A 17,803-nucleotide genomic window follows, 5' to 3' on the forward strand; every position below is an offset into this window, starting at 1 on the left:
GTGCTGCTCGGCGTGGTTCGGGGGTAACAACGCATCTTTTGCGCAACGCCATCTTGTACACGGTCTCTCTGGTTATTTATTAGCTCCTTGATATTAATATAATATACATATAGTTAAGCGGATCCACACACGAAACGATGGCAGTAAATAGCAAACGTAAATAAGAGCGTTTAGCGTTGCGTTTTATGCCGCCAGTCATCAACGATTGTGCATGATGACTCACTGATGATCTGCATCATGTGCTCGTTCTTGTGCAGCATCCACTGCACTCTCTGCTCATGCTAGCGAGTCTGTGCTGCTCAGCGCGGCTGCATGTCTTCACTCACAGCAATGCAACATCAGATCTATCGGTCACCTGTCTGTAGGCGTCCTTGAATCGATTTAGGTAGTACCTGTGTGTGCAGATAGATGGCGGTTATATACCACCTGGCCACAAAAGCGCTGTGCTCTCTCGTTTTGTTGCATGCACAGCTAGAGGTAACCCACAATACATTGTTCTGTGCTGAGAGTGTATTTCTCACTTATTTAAAACAGGCACGATAAAGTGCAATTCTTAAACCATTCTACTAACCATGAAAAGTTAAGTAACAGCCTGTATGTGTACACCTTCTAATTAAATACATTACTTCTACTATTAGCCGAGTTGTAACCATCCTTCATGAGACCAGCGAAGCGTCGTTCACCTGTCCTAGTGTAGTCCCTTTTAGTGCAGCAGTTCCAGCATATTGATGGCTAAGCACGTCCCCGATTGTCTGCCCAAAGCTGTTGGTACAGGAACTACAGCTAGGCGGCAGCACTTCGTCAGGTGGCAACAGTCCAAACTTTCGAAACTGAAGTATTTGCACGAAAATACATTAATTAAGCATATATAGTTGAACCTGGATGCCTAGAATGCCGCTACCGTCTCGTGGAGAGGCATTGCTACCGTATACCTCTACGTAACTAAAGACTACTTAGTTGAGGCCACTATTCCTAGCATCACACACTGTATTTATTGACGATATATTACAAACCTCTTCAATGGTTAAACAGCACTAGGTTTAATTGCCCTAACCATCTGCGCACAGATAACCATGCTCCCATTGGATATTCATGCTAAGGTGGTCAAGTGGCACCGAGTTTGTAATATGTAGCGTGTACATGCACAAATTTCGACTTACAACCTCCCACAACGTCCAGAAAAACAGCGAGTGACTAGCAGTGTCAATCAGTCAGAGCCAATCAATCACACGCTACCATGAATACGTCAATAAAGATACATTCTTACGTATTTAAATGCTACGTAAAATAGCAACAACCACAGGATTAAAAAAAACTCGACCGCGCTCTGCCTCGTCAAGCTCACACGCTGTATCTCATGACAGCCCGGGCGAGCGCGCGTCTGCACGGACATTGGTGGCGGTCGAGGCAGTCGATGCAGTTTACGCGGACACACCCTGCTGGCTCGCAGATCATGCCGGCGTCGTCGCGCAGCAGTAAGCGCATCGTGCCGACACCTCGTCTTCGATCGACGCGCGACACGAGCACGGAGACTGTCTCGATCGCGCATGCCGCGGGCAATACTCGTGGAAGTCGAACGACACGTACGCCACGTCGCCGCTGTCCAGCAGGCAGCATTGGTCGCAATGTACGCATCGCGCGATCACCTGTAACACAGTTGTTATATTAATCTCTGTCCTGCAGCAGCATGTGCTGCATGTACACATCTGCCATCACCTGTAACATGGTTGTTATATTAATCTCTGTCCAGCAGCAGCATGGTGCATGTACGCATCTGCACTCACCTGTAACACAGTGTTATATTATCGCTCTGTCCAGCAGCAGCATGTGCTGCATGTACGCATCGCGATCACCTGTAACACAGTTGTTATATTAATCTCCTGTCGCAGCTCAGCAGTGTGGTGCATGTACGCATCCGCGATCACCTGTAACACAGTTGTTATATTAATCTCTGTCCAGCAGCAGCATGTGATGCATGTACGCCATCTGCCATCACCTGTAACACAGTTGTTATTTAATCTCTGTCCTGCAGCAGCATGTGCTGCATGTACGCATCTGCCATCACCTGTAACACAGTTGTTATTAATCCTGTCCTGCAGCAGCATGTGCTGCATGTACGCATCTGCCATCAACCTGTAACACGGGTTGTTATATTAATCTCTGTCCAGCAGCAGCATGTGCTGCAATGTACGCATCTGCCATCAGACCTGTAACACAGTTGTTATATTAATCTCTGTCCTGCAGCAGCATGTGCTGCATGTACGACATCTGCCATCACCTGTAACACGGTTGTATATTAATCTCTGTCCTGCAGCAGCATGTGCTGCATGTACGCATCTGCGATCACCTGTAACACAGTTGTTATATTAATCTCTGTCCAGCAGCAGCATGTGGTGCATGTACGCATACTGCCATCACCTGTAAACACAGTGCTTATATTAATCTCTGTCCTGCAGCAGCATGTGCGCATGTACGCATCTGCCATCACCTGTAACACAGTTGTTATATTAATCTCTGTCCTGTAGCAGCCAATGTGCTGCATGTACGCATCTGCCATCACCTGTAACACAGTTTGTTATATATTAATCTCTGTCAGCAGGCACGCATGTGCTGCATGTACGCCAATCTGCCATCACCCGTAACGCACGGTGCACACCTGTAACACAGTTGTTATATTAATCTCTGTCCAGCAGCAGCATGTGGTGCATGTACGCATCTGCCATCACCTGTAACACAGTTGTTATATTAATCTCTGTCCAGCAGCAGCATGTGCTGCATGTACGCATCTGCCATCACCTGTAACACGGTTGTTATATTAATCTCTGTCCTGCAGCAGCATGTGCTGCATGTACGCATCTGCCATCACCTGTAACACGGTTGTTATATTAATCTCTGTCCTGCAGCAGCATGTGCTGCATGTACGCATCCGCGATCACCTGTAACACAGTTGTTATATTAATCTCTGTCCTGCAGCAGCATGTGCTGCATGTACGCATCCGCCATCACCTGCACATGTCAGAGATAATACAGTTGCTATTAATCTCTGTCCAGAGGATATTGCGATGTTTAATTAATATAACAAATGTACACAAACCTTACCTTCTCTTTGCCAGTCTGTTCTACGAGACTGACTACGCAAATCTTGTCATAGATGGCAAGGTCCATATTGAAGTTTTTCTTGAATGCCGTCTGTGACTCCTGGTCAGAACGATCTATCCGTGGCGGTGGTCGATATTTGTATCCAGGCTGACTCCAGAATATCGGCACTGAACCTCTTATGATCACGAACGATGCTATATGTTTTCCAAACTTTATTATCTAGAAGAAGGTTGTTTTGAAGTTACACAGACTAGTTCTTCCGTTTGACCAGTTTTCCAGTTCCAATTCTAGTTCCAGTTCTGGGTTCTAGAGTTAATCAAGATAACATTAGTGATATAGGAGCACTCACATTAATTGCAATGTACTATGCTGCGTAAGGTCTAAAGCAATGTAATACAGCACAGTCATAGTAATATCCCTTATTTATTAGTCAGTTTTCCCTATGATTACACTATCTGTGTTACACATGGTTCACCTTAGTGCTACCAACTACAACAGAGCTGCTAATATTTATTAATAACTGTACGGTAACTGTCAAGCCTGTACTAATTTAGCTATGAGTAATATATAAATGATTAAACTGTAATAATAATTGTACTAAATTCCAGGTGGCAATTACCTGCTCAGTTTCCACATAATTGGCACAATAGCCACCCTCGTCCACTCCTCGGCGTCTGTAGCGTGTGCCCGCACGGTGGCGACTTCTACGCGAGATCAGAATGATGGTGAAGCTAGCCGGCTGCATTAGAGGATGAGCGTCAATAGGACTCACATCAGGAGCCTCTGGTGTGTGATTCTCACTGATGTCCAGCACACAGCTCTCAATCTGGATAAAGCCTTGCATAATAGGCATTATCCAGTGACTTGTCAGTGCTTCATCCTGGTCAAAATCAAAGAGAGATTATTTACTTAAAGCATTACGACTGCCAGGTGTGAATGAAATGTACAAAACTAGTTACGACTTACAGTTGTTATCTTGACATTAGTTAGAACCAGTGTTTGCCACTTAGCAGAAAAAGCTGTAGGCCTGCAGGGCCTATATAGCTTCTAAAAGCTGCCGGCCCGCCAGCAAAGCTGTAGGCCCGCTAATTTTGGAGCAAATTACAGTAATAAAACAGCATATCATGTTCTTCCTTATGTTTATTAGTCATTATCAATGTCCATAATCATAATCCCTCTGTTTTTCCTTCCTCTCGTCGGATGACTGTTTATGCTTCGTTGCCGGGGGCTCACAATTAAGGAAACGCCACATCGTTGTTATATGTAGCTCCTTGGTAACTACGACTTTCCACTTTGACAGCAGAGAGACAGACTGGTAGTCTGGTACACATCGGGGACTTCTATGGGGGTCTGGGTGCCAGAACATTTTTGAAAATTATAAGCTCTGAGATGCAATCTAGAGCCATTTTAGGGTACTCCAATAGCTTACAACTAGCAACACTTTTTGGTGGAAAAAGAAAAAATAATGTAAAATTTACCTACTGTAAAATTTTAATGGGCACTGGGGAATTCTGTCCGTGTTGAGTGTGTCCAAAGTAAATGTATTTTGTAGACATACAAGCTCTTACATAGGGAAGCTTTTATTTAGCTACACCCTGTATAAATGTATATAGTTTTTCCAAACGTTAAAAACAATATGACACGGTTAAACCTGAGTGGTGGGACGAGGCTGTACTGCTGTTTGCATGACTAGTAAGTAATACGCCGTGCTTTGCAGCTACAGTGACTTAATTATGACATGTGTGTTAAAACTTGAGACAATTATTATTATTTACTGTATAATTCAACATGATATATTATCTAAATCTTCTGAATATTATTTTAAAACAGTATACTGATCGTTTGTAATAACGACCAGTGATACCACTAACTTGATTGTTTACCTCCAAACGTGAAATGCGCGCGGATGTGAAAATTACTCCACAACCTAGTGCACGTGAACAGTGAGCGTGCTGCACGACCCGTGCACGTAAATATACCCTGGCCAACACAATGTAGGGTTCACTACCACTGGCCAAAAGTAAGCTCCACCCACTTCTTATCGATTTTTGGTATGCCAACGCTGCTACAGGATGCAGGAACCTGTGCTAACCTGTGCGTCCGAACATCCCACGCACGTTTCTTGAATGCCAACTAAAGTTGATTGCAGTGGGCGAACGCATTGTATACATGTATGTCACGGATTAGTTTTCAAATAAATACCACTGGAAGTTAATATGCATGAACAGATTTCTACAGGTAACAGTTTCTCAGTGTTTCGAATTTTCGGCGATCAAATAGCTGTAGGATCAGCGGGCCTGTTGTATCAAGAAGCTGTAGGCCCGGCATCGAAACTGTCGGCGGCGGGCCGACGTGAATTTCAAACACTGGTTAGAACTACCTGGGGACTACTTAGCAGATCTTGTAGCATGTGCTTGTTCCAGAAGTATCTATCGTCTGCACATTTCCATAGCAAAGGCTCATGACTGTTGGCCATCTTGCATTGTCGCTGCACAGTGTTGGTCAAATCAGCAATGGGTGAGTAGTAGAAGGAGAACGAGTCATTGAATAGTTTAAGCAGTTCCTAGAAAAAAAGATCAAACTTTACTCTTTCAGGCACTCTTTTTTCAGTGAAGTGCCTAAGTGATCTAACTGTTTTTGGAATAGCCACACCTCAAAATTTAATCAGGGAATTTCAAACAAGACGTACCTCCAGGATTCTTCTCTCAAACCTCTCTTTCTCTTTGGCATCTTTCTGCAAAGAAACCACAATTTCTGATTAAAGATGAATAAACAAGCAATCACAACCTGCAGACGTTTGAACATTATACTGTGAAACAGGTAATGTGATTTAAATGTTAGTTTGCAAGTTAGCAATCTATAACAAGTGAAAATGAGGAAAAATATATTAGGGGAACACTTCACACCACCAAACTTAAAACGATCGTCTCACAAATTAATCAAGAAATAATTATTAATAAATAAAAACAGATAGAGCAGGGGTAGAAATGAACTTTTGAACAAGAGAGTCCAACGGACTCCCTGCCCTCAAAAAGAGGGAGTCTGCAGCAAAACGAGGGAGCCTGCATTCTGAAGTGCAAAAATAAAGATATTAACAATAATGCGTGTGCTTATTTTGAAGATTTTATATTAAAATTTAACTAACAAGAAATCTTGGTTTAGGGACACCTGCCTCCACATGTGCCTCAATAATTGATCGCCCTTAAATGCAGGGGTCAAAAGTAATCAAAGTGACTCACAAAAGATAAATCTACTAGCCCTTATGAGAATCTACCAGTCCTTATTTTCTAAGAATTGGATAAATAAAACGAAATGTCTAAAATTAGGAACAATCCCAAAGGCTTGATCTTAAGGAAACTTTTATTTCAGAAAGCCACGTTCAAACGTGGTAAAGAAAAGGAAATGGAAATTATTGCAAACGAAAATAAAGTGTGGGTTTCATTCTAACAAATCAAGTTTATAAACTTAGCATCGTGCAATGTCATACATGTACTTCAACATATGTGACCAACAGAATCCAACTCTGGTACTATGCTTGTTATCTGCCAAATACACACAGTTCAATAATCTCCACAGTTTAAACTGATAGGATGGGGAGGCTACCGGGAAGGGTTTTACATTCGTTCTCCCCTCCCAGGCGCATACATCCTACGCGCATACAGGCATCCTAGGCGCATACATCCTACGCGCATCCAGGCGCATACATCCCTACGCAGTCATAAACATACTCCGCATCACTTCGCACCACAGAAACGATCGCGACCGTACATCAATCAACACTGCTGCTGGCCATACATGTACGCACTAGCGGCAAGCGCGGCACACGCTGGCTATCTGTAACACCCGCTGGTGATTACACGTTTGGACATTGACATTGCAGGACATTTGTAGTGCGCGTCTGCCAAATTTTCTTGGGACATTTGCTGAAAAAATACGCAGTAATTCCGTGAGGCGGTGTTCTGGAACGAACTAGTTAGTATAGCAGAATTTTCAGGGAGTCACACGAACTCCTGCATATGTCAAATGAGGGAATCCGACAGTAAATCAGGGAGTATTTGATTCCGGACTCCGTTAATTTCGCACCCTGGAGAGTCTGACCTGTCCGTGTACATATTACTGACCAGCGGGATACCCGGCGTTGCCCGGGGAAATCAGTGATGTTACTCAGTTGGTGACCGTTTGGTTGAAAGGAAAATACCCAAAAACATCCAACTATCTATCTATCCATGCTTCCATCCCATTCCATGCCATCCCATCCCATCCCATCTCATCCCATCTCATGCCATCCCATGCCATCCCATCGCACCGCATGCCATGCCATGCCATGCCATCCCAAACAGTAAACAAGTGCCGCGGAGCGACAGCGCTCATCTAACGTCTACTGCGGTGACTCTGTGGTGGAGTGGTGGGATTCTAGTAAACCCTGTTAGTCCCAAATGTGTTCACATACATGCCGAAACAGTGAATGCACAGGAAAGGTACAGAACGCTCTCAAAGGAATGTTGTTGGAATAGGTATGAAAAGTGCCAACGAATCGGGCGACGTTAAGTGTCTCAATAAAGCATGACGCTTCATCGGCCGTATACAACAACTATTCTGCAAACAGAATAAGGTAACACTCACCAATTTACCTACGCAAGCCTACAGCGCAACAAGAGCTGCCACCTTGACAATCACGTAACACAGGCAAGAAATACACAGTACCACAACATACATGCAACTGGCTAAACCCACTGCGGCATATGTTACATTAATACTGACAGAAGAATGCATAACGAAATATACTATTTAAGAGCATAAACCTTACTTAACCAAATTTAGCTTTGAAATTTCACTGGGGACGTGAAGCCCTCATACATCCAGGCATGTATAGATCTACTAGCAAACCCAGCAGTCAAATCTTCTATACAGACGTTAAAATCCTATGTTTAACCCTCCTCTTGAGTCAAAAGGTATCGACTACTCTTCGCATCAGCCGAAAGGATTAATGGTCCTCAAAAATGCCAAAAAAGCTTAGCCGCGAACTACAAAAAAGTGAAACAAAAAAATTTCCTAAAAATGTCTAAGAATCGCCCTGTGCCCAAATTGACTTCTTGACCTGTGACCCCCATTCGCCCAGTAGGCATTTTTCCTTACAATGAGCTGATACACAACTATCACACCTAGGTCAGCCGTTAGGATTTTGCGGGCAATTCTGCATATCCTCCTTAACCTTAGTAAGGAGGAATTCCCCTTCTTTTAACCTCTTTGAACCTGACTTTGACCCAACACAACTACATCCCAACCGTTTGACAGATCCCCCCCATGTCCGAAATCGTTCCGTACTCCGAGCGTTTATGATTGTGCCCAACTGTTACAACGACGGACGGACGACGGACGACGGACAAACATGCGATTCTACAATCTCATCTGAATGTCATGAGTGAGCTAAAATATAATAAAAATCAAAAGATAAATACATTAAATATAAAAAAAAAAATCAAGTGCCGCAGATCGCAGCGCAACTGACGATTACGGTAGTCCAGTATTCTCTGATAAACACCACTGAAGCGAATGAAGTGCGCCTCCTGACCACCTGCTTCGACGCTCAAGACATATCAGATTATCTACTAAACATGATCTAAAATCTATGATCACTTTCTATACCCTACTGGTAATACATAATAAAGATACAGGGCTGTGTCAACTTTAATGACTCGAATTAATCATTAGTGTTATCATGATATGCGTCGACCGAGGCGAGTGGGGGGAGGGTGAGGGGAATGCGGGTAGACGGGGCTCGATAGACAAAGCAGTCATCCTTGTAAAGTCAACAAATCCATGTTTAAACCGTCCTCTTTGAAGGGTCAAGAAAAGGTTATCAACAACTACTGCTTCGCTGGTCACGAAAGTACATTTCATGACTTCAATATAAAGGCCATAAAATGTAAGTCACAGCGAAAAAAAAAGTGTTTTCAATCGCCCCTCAGAACCGATTCTCAAAGAAGAGAGAGAGTGAGGCCGCGCCGACAATAACTATAGACGTTGGGACGGACCTCAATCGGCCACAGAGCCATTAGAGATTTGGCCGCAATCGCATTTCCTCCCTCACCTTAATTAAGAAGGGGAAGTTCCCCTCTTTAGGACATCTTTGACCTTTGACCCTGACCCCCCAAATTATATCCCGAGTCCTTTCGGATTACCCTAACCCTAACACGCATCACGCCCTATAATTCAGACAAAAGCAAGCAACCTGGCTCGATCCGTTTAGCTCTCTCGGAAGCCGAAGGGCGTTTGCCGCAGGGAATGAGATCGGACGCAACCGCCGAACTAATCATTGGTATGCTGGCGTCGGAAGGCATGCACTATGTACAAAGGATGCTGTGTAGCTGTTGTACCGGTCAAAGTACATCGCCGAGTGTATTCCTAATTCCCAGCGAGCCACAACTCGTCATTAAGCAATATGCTTGTATCTGCTTTGTTGCAATATAGGCCGCAATGGTTGACTATGAAAGCCAAGAAGGAAACGGTCTACTTTTAGGATCTCCGATGCGGTGTCCACGAGAGAATCATTTTCTATAATGATGGCCGAATAGTACTTTTCCGATTGACCTCAAGTTGAGATGATGTTACGCGTAAAAATCCGTAGTATATTAAAGGTAATTAATGAAGAACTTCCTTGTTTATTGATGTCACACTCCTCCCTATTATCTACTCCTGATATATATAGATTACTTCAGCATAATGAAAGTGTCAATGACACTATAGCTCACCTTGGGTGTGATAGAAGAGGGAGATGATATTTAAAATTTGGGAAGTGTTTCGTTTATGACGGACCAAAATGTGATCAAATGTCCTTATTCCCTGTTTTATACTAATAGAAATTTCACTGTTTTGTTTCAGGGTTAGTTTTGAGGCGAAAATAAATGTTTCAGATTTGAGTCTGAAATCTGGGCGAGAGATGGCACTACGCCTAAATGATCGCCATTTCGGTTTTCGATTATCGTGCAAATAAAAGCAATAAAAATATTCCAGTCAAATTACTGTAATAAAGAATCTATAACACAATATTACACATAGGTATGATTAGGTAGGTAGGTAGGTAGGTAGGTAAGTTTAACAGAATCGAATGAATCTAGGCTATTTTCATTTTTGCCAAAAAGTGGGCGTGGCTCAAAAGTAGGTCAACTGGCGTGGTCCAAAATAGGACGTTCAAATCTCTCCCATAGGAGTAACAACTGTATGCAATTTGAAACATGTGGGTCAAACGGTTCTTGAGTTATCGTTGACCGTAGGCAGACACTGAAATGCATAGTGAAATTGCCAAAATCTACCTAATTTGCATAATTGAAAAAAAAAAACCCGTGTGATGTTTTGGGGCCAGTCCTTATTCATTCACATACCGAAAATGAGCAAAATCCATTGAACCTGAACTGACTTATGGCCATTTCCATTTTTGCCCAAAAGTGGGCGTGGCTCGAAAGTAGGTCAACTGGCGTGCCACAAAATAGGTAAGGACGTTCACATCTCTCCCATAGGAGTAACAACTGTATGCAATTTGAAACATGTGGGTCAAACGGTTCTCAAGTAATCGTTGACCATAGCCAAACGTTGACGGACGGACGAACGTACGACGGACAACGCCCCATGGCAATAGCCCATCTTGACGATGTCAAGGTGAGCTAAAAATTGTCACAAGCGTTCGCCTGCTATCTTGAGTTTTTTTAGACTGGAATTTTCTAAAAGTCCCACAAAACAAGTGCACGTAATTACGTGATGCAAATTTTTGTAGATTGGTAGCTATCTCGAAATGTATACATAGGCAATATAGTGTAGAGACAGGGTACCGGTCTGTGGGATCTTGCGCGAGCGAAAATCTCACGCTAGTTTTGTTGATATATGTAAACAAATCTCCTTCGAAATACAGATCGGAGCACATATTGGTCAAAGAATGATGTGCGAGTGTTCTGTGACATGTTTCAATTGTTTGTCCTACTTATTATATTCACTGAGTGTTACGTAAGGAGTACCGGTAAGTATCAGAACAGTTGAGAAAATACGAAAACAGTTAGAAAAAACATGAAAAATCCTTGCGTTGACAAATGAACAATAATACTCTACTGTCTAATTTAATAATATATATTATATATAGTAGACTATTTACACATAATATGTAATTATTATACGTTGTCTGATACTCATGTACTCATGTCTTACACATAAATTATTAACATTTTACATACAACACATTACTATCTGAATTTCAGCTTACAGTTACAGGTCGTTGTTTGACGCGTTGTGCTGCAGCTGAGCCGACAGATTTAAAAGAGTTCCAAGTCTTCTGCAGAGCTTTCTGCTGGTCCGCAGGTGCAGTGGGATTCACCTTGCTCGAATCTACTCCAAAATGGTGCTTCGAACATGGCTGTTTTATCAGAGAAATAAGACATTGATTTTAATCATATCAATTCATATTACAGTTTTTGAATGATGTAACAACACAGATGTGAAATGACCCCGGTTACATGGTCAAAGAAAACAACAACAGACCATATGATGGTTATTATATCTTAAATTGTGTATTAATGGATTAGTATTAATGGATTGTATTCAATAATTACAAATTCTACTTTCATCATGCACAGAGCACTAAATTTATCTATTCTCTAATTAAAAATGCACTGCAAGGAAGTTTTTGCCTGGTTTGTGCCCAAATATATAACTAAGGCTGAGGTATACCGGAACGTACCCTGGTACTAAATACTACTATCTAATATGCCGGACCGTACCTCGTCTACTCCACTAACGAGTCTACGGAGTCTCCTACGCCTACTCCCTAACCCTAACCCTAACCCTAACCATATCAGCTAGATAGTTACCAGGGTACGTTCCGGTATACCGGACCGCACCCAGGGTACGTTCCGGCAGTACCCTGGGGGACAGAGACCTTATCAGCATAACTAAGCAACAACAACAATAGACTTGGTCAACGATTTCATAGCACATGAACGTATATAATAGGAAACACACATAGAACTGATACATAAATACTTGAAAATATATATATCATACACTAGTTACTAGTACATAGTAGTTGATTAAACTATTTTTAAGATGACACACCTGCAAAGCGAGTTCTTCAGGTTCAGCATAAGAAAGAGGCAGCACAGCGATACGGTCGATCCTATATACAGGATGATCATCACTCAAGTCACCCACCACAGTCTGCTGCTTGACTATTAGCAACTTTGGTTCACAGTCTATAAAATGTTAATTTGTAACCATAACACAATTCTAGCTTCATTGAAATAGCAACAGCAAGCAATTGCAGTGCTTATGCAATGGCAACTTTATATTTACTATGGTAGCATTTTTTTAAATGTTTATCATGCCCTATAACTTGTATCCAGTGGGCACATGCAATGTCCTTTTTTGTTGGATATATTTTTGGTAGTACCATAAAAAATAGAAATCTAACACATACACCTACCCGGGATTTCAAATTTGCCAATTAGACCATAGATTCTTCCTAAGCACAGAGGATTCCAAGCATCACACAAGTCATACCCTGAAATGTTTCAAACAACACATACTCACGATACAGATAACGATTTAACAAAAACAAAATGTACTTTTTACAGAAAGAAATTTAACAGTTGTGCATATTACGAATAAAACTATATAGACTAGGTTTCTTGCTAACAATTTATATTGACCCCTCAAGCGATTTCCATAGTAAAATCAGATTTTAGATAAGAAGTTTACTTTGAAAAAAAAGCAAAATGCATGGCATAATAATATCAGGAGTAAGATAATATAGGATATATTATCTTACTCCTATATTACTTACTCCTATATTATCTTACTCCTGATAATATGGCAGTAAATATTATTGGCAATTGTTTACTATTATTTTATTATAGGAAGGCCATAAGTGCCTGTTCCTGTTCCAGTATGACCACAGGCACTTGGGTAGTTTCAATAATAAAATGGTAGTAAATAAACACAAATTGTTAATGTTCAGGGTTGAGAACAGCAAGAAGGGAAACAAGTGCCGCAGAGCGACAGCGCTCACCTGACGGCAGGTGTTCTGATTAAAGCTCAGGGGCAAACGAAATCAAGAGCACGCCTCCCATCGCCGCGCTTTCGCTCTCTCCTCCGTTGTCTCTCATTCTTTCTCTTTCGTCCTCTCGCTCTTGCTATCTCTTCCCTTACGCGCTCTCTCTCTCCCTGCCTCATCTCTCACTCGATCAACACTATTCGCCGTTCTCTCTCTCTCGCTCGATCACACGACTCTTCTCTCTCTGCTCTCTCTCTCTCTTCTTTCTCTCTCTTCTCTCTCTCGTCTCTCTCTTTCTCCTCTCTCTCATCTCTCTCGTCTTGCTCTCTCTTCCCTTCACGCTCCTCTCTCTCCTCTCTCTCTCGCTCGCTCACACTCACTCTCCTCCTTCGTTGTCTCCGTTTTTCTTGTGTCTTTGTCTTTCCTCTCTTTCTCTCTCCCTCTCTCTCTCTCTCTCTCTCTCTTTCTCTCTCACTCTTTCACGTGCTCTCTCTCTTGCTCTCTCTCTCTCTCTCTCTTCTTCGCTCTCTATCTCTCTCTCTCTCTCTCTCGCTTTCCTCTCTCTCGCGCTCTCTCTGCTGCTGCTCCGCTCTCTCTCTTTCCCTCGCTTCTCTCTCTCCTCTCTCTCATATTTCTCTCTTTCTCGAGGCGCGGTAGCGGTGCGGACAGGCTGTTACAGACTGATAGTGTCTATACACGACGTCTGATTTCTAGTCAGACTGATTGTCTGATGTCTTCTAACCCCTAGCAAGACCGTTTCGATGGAGCTAGTCAAGGCGGTAACGTTTTTATATCAACTTCACATCAAATGTTTATACTATAGTATATGTTAATTCTCGGGTGGTCTCGCGGTGTCACGGTCTGAGATTACCCCAGTCTGAAATTACCCTTAGCGCTACTGCGCATCGCCCAGCATGCGCACGAGGGTGCTGGGTGTATAAGCGCAGTACGCAAAAATTGGTATTGGTTTAACTTGAGACTGCCAACCGTCGCCAGGCAGTCAGCGCTCTTAACGCGCATTTGGTTTTACAAGTGTTGTATTAGCCATTTGTTCAAAAAATACCGGACAGAAGCCAGTTTATTATTGCTCTTCAAACACTGGAAGTGACTATAACGGCGGCCGTGTGGCCAGATTCAATATGGCTATACGCACGGCCGGCCGTATGACCGACTCAATATGGCTAGGAATGAGGCAAGGGGAGAGGGAGAAGCTTGGTGGCAGCAAGAGGAAGGAGGAGATAGGAAGAAGGTGGTTAGAGAAGGAGGAGGGGAGAAGCTGGTGAGAAGGAGGAGGCGAGGAAGGGAGAAGGTGTTGGAGGAGGAGGAGGGGGAAAGCTGGTGAGAGATGCAGCCGAGGGGAAGAAGATGAGAGGTCGGTGGCAGAAGGAGAGGGCGAGGAACTGCGTGGAGAAGCAGGTAGGACGGAGAAGGGAGAAGGTGGTGGAGGAGGGGCAAGCAAGCTGGGTGGCGAGGAGGAGGGGAGAAAGCTGGTGGAGAAGGAGGGAGAAGGTGAGGATGGGGGAAAGTGGAGCTGGTGTGAGTCGAGGAGGGGGAAATATGGAGAGAGCTGGTGGATGAATGGAGGAGGGCGAGAAGGGAGATGAAGTGTGAGGAGGGCGAGAATGCTGAGTGGAGAATAGGAGGTAAGAAGAGAGAAGGGAGTGGTGGAGAGAGGAGGGGGAGAAGAGAGAAGTGGATAAGGATGGGAGAGAAGGGAGCTGGTGGAGGAGGAGGGAGAGAATGGTGAGAAGGTTGTGGAGGGAGATAGCTGGTGGAAAAGGAGGAAGGGGAGAAGAGATGAGAGTTGGTGCGAGAAGGAGGATGGGAGAAAGCTGGTGGAGGGAGGATGGCGGGTATTTGAAGCTCGCGTGGAGGAAGGAGGAGGGCAGAAGGCAGTGGGATGAAGGAACGCTGGTTGGAGGGCAGGAGGGGAGAGAAGTCCGCAGAAGCTGGTGGAGAAGGGGCGAGCGGGGAGAAGCTTGGTTCGTAGCATTCCTCCTTCTCCACCACTTCCTCTCTCATCAGTCTTGCTCCCTTCTGCCCCCCCTTCTCTACCAGCCTTCTCCCTCTCGCTCCTCCTTCACCCTACTCATCACCTCTCCCCTCCTCCTTACTCCTAGCCCTCCATCACCTCTCTCCCCCTCCTCCTCCTCCTACTCCATCACTCTTCTCCCTCTCCTCCTCCCTCCTCCGTCTCCCTCCTCTCCTCCATCACCTATCTCCGCCTCCATGCGTCCCCCTACTCCATTCAGCCTTCTCCCTCCTTCCTTCCTCCTCCTACCCTCCTCCATGCATTCTTCTCTCCTCCTCACTACGTCCCCCTTACTCTCCATATTCTCGTCCTCCATCACTCCTCCTCGCATCAGCCTTCTTCCTTCCTCCTCCTCTTCCTCTCCTCCTCCTCCCTCCTGCCTCTCCTCCATCCCTCCTCATCATCCTCTCCTCCTCTGCATTACGCTCTATTCGCCTCCTTCCTTCCTGCTTCCCTTCTCCTCTACCTTCCTCTCCTCCCTCTCCTCTCCTTCTCTCTCTCACCTTCTCCCCTCACCTTCTCCTCCCCTCCCTCCTCCATCACCTTCTCCCCTCATCGTCCCCCCTACTCCATCACCTTCTCCCCTCCTCCTCCTCCTCCTCCCTCCTCCATCATCTTCTCCCCTCCTCCTCCCCCTACTCCATCACCTTCTCTCCTCCTCCTCCTCCTCCATCACCTTCTTCCCTCCTCCTCCTCCTCCCTCCTCCATCACCTTCTCTCCTCCTCCTCCTCCTCCTCCTCCATCACCTTCTCGCCTCCTCCTCCTCCTCCTCCCTTCTCCATCAACCGTCTCTTCTCCTCCTCCTCCTCCTCCTCCACTTAACCTTCTCTCTCCTCCTCCTCCTCCACTTAACCTTCTCTCTCCTCCTCCTCCTCCACTTAACCTTCTCTCTCCTCCTCCTCCTCATCACCTTCTCCCCTCCTCTCCTCCTCCTAACCCTCCTATGGGCAGCCGGCGTTTAAGATAATAATGTGGCGGCGAAGCAAATTCCAGACCGGTCTGAAGATTACCCCAGTCTGAATTTACCCACCTATGGGCACACAGCGATATAATTTGCAGGGGTAATTTCAGACTGGGGGTAATCTCAGACCGTGACACCGGTCTGAGATTACCCCGCAGTCCTGAATTTACCCTCCTACTGCCAGACTAATCTCAGACTGTGGCCGCGCAGTCTCATTATCCAGCGCTACTGCGCATGCGTCACGCATGCGCACGAGGTGCTAGGGGTAATTTCAGACTGGGGGTAATCTCAGACCATTGACACGGCAGCCCATGTTTATACTATCAGTATGTTAACTCGGGTTTCACCAGCAGCGGCCAGCGATGGTAGAAAATTATGAAAAATTGCTCTATAAAAAGCTGTTGTCAGCAGACAAGCTACCTGACAGATCTACTTGATCCTCCGTCGTGGAAATGAAACAAGTACGAACAAACGGAATAGCCCTTATTCAAACACTGGGATGGTATCAGGAGCCTTCTCGAAGAAATTCGTTGGATCGTTTATGAAAGTTGCCACGAATGGCGCGTACGTTGGTAGCTGGAAGCTTCCATCGTACGTAGTATAGTAACAACTATTTGCAAGACAGAATAGGTAAGCACTCGTCCATTTACCTACACAAGCCTACAGGCTGAAATAGAGAGCTGCCACCTGTACCTAATTAACGCAGGCAAAAACTACACCATACTATCACCACCACATGCACTTGGCGAGTGGCCACTGGCAGTGGCATATTAACACACTGACGTACAGAATGCCATAGAAATTATACGATTTAAGGAGCATAAACCTTCTTCAAGCAAATTTAGTCTGTTTGAAATTTCACTGTGACATTGTAGCTCATACATCCAGGCATGTATAGATTCTACTAGCAAACCCAGCAGTCAAATTCTTTCTAACACAGTAACAGTTAACAAATCCATGTTTAAATCCCTCCTCTTGAGGGTCAAAAGTTATCAGACACTTACTCTTGCGCACGGTCAGTGGAAAGCACATTTCATGGTCCTTTCAATAAAGCCATAAAAATGCTAGTCACCGCTGAAACAAAAAAGTTTTCCAATCGCTCCGTCACACCATGTCCTCAGAAAATGTCTAAAATCTGCCCTGTGCCCCATTGACCTTTGAACGCTGTGACCTCCAATTTCGACACAGTGATGGCTTTTCCTACCATGATGCTATACCCGACTATCACGATCCTTAGGTCGAGCCGTTTAAGATTTGTGCCGCAATTCTGCATTTCCTCCCTATACCTTAAGTTAAGGAGGGAATGTTCCCCCTTCTTTTACACCTCTTGACCTTTGACCTTTGACCCCCAGCTTTGACATCCACAACTCGTTTTCGGATTACCCCCCACGTCCCGACTGTTCGAATCCGTACGTCGAGCCGTTTAGATTTGTGCCCAACTGTTGACGGACGCACGGACGCACTGACGCACGCTCATGCGATTCTACAAGCTGCATCTGACTATGTCAGATGAGCTAAAAAGAGGAAAAGATAACAAAGGACAAGTACGAAGCGGCGTAGCCGCCAAGTGGGGAGGGTGCGGGAGGGGTGACCCCTCACCCAAGGGGGGTCTGGGAATTTTTTTGAGAAAAATGTAACGGCATCTTTAGGCCATGTGGAGATACATTCTAGCTC

The 17,803-nt window shown here is 44.6% G+C and overlaps 1 protein-coding gene across 1 annotated transcript in view; it reads right to left on the reverse strand.

Moving 5' to 3' along the window:
• Positions 1–12,643, reverse strand: part of LOC106808388 (phosphatidylinositide phosphatase SAC2-like) — a gene marked incomplete at its 5' end in the record, with an annotated part of 23,407 nt that extends 10,764 nt beyond the window's left edge. The window contains 7 exons of the mRNA XM_014811089.1: positions 3,100–3,318; positions 3,719–3,979; positions 5,480–5,662; positions 5,789–5,833; positions 11,351–11,500; positions 12,199–12,335; positions 12,566–12,643. Coding sequence (XP_014666575.1) covers positions 3,100–3,318; positions 3,719–3,979; positions 5,480–5,662; positions 5,789–5,833; positions 11,351–11,500; positions 12,199–12,335; positions 12,566–12,643 — 1,073 coding nt within the window. The remainder of the gene's footprint in view (positions 1–3,099; positions 3,319–3,718; positions 3,980–5,479; positions 5,663–5,788; positions 5,834–11,350; positions 11,501–12,198; positions 12,336–12,565) is intronic.
• Positions 12,644–17,803: the final 5,160 nt, after the last annotated feature.

Source organism: Priapulus caudatus, unplaced genomic scaffold (assembly GCF_000485595.1).
Source record: "Priapulus caudatus unplaced genomic scaffold, Priapulus_caudatus-5.0.1 Scaffold272, whole genome shotgun sequence".
Lineage (NCBI taxonomy): Eukaryota > Metazoa > Priapulida > Priapulimorpha > Priapulimorphida > Priapulidae > Priapulus > Priapulus caudatus.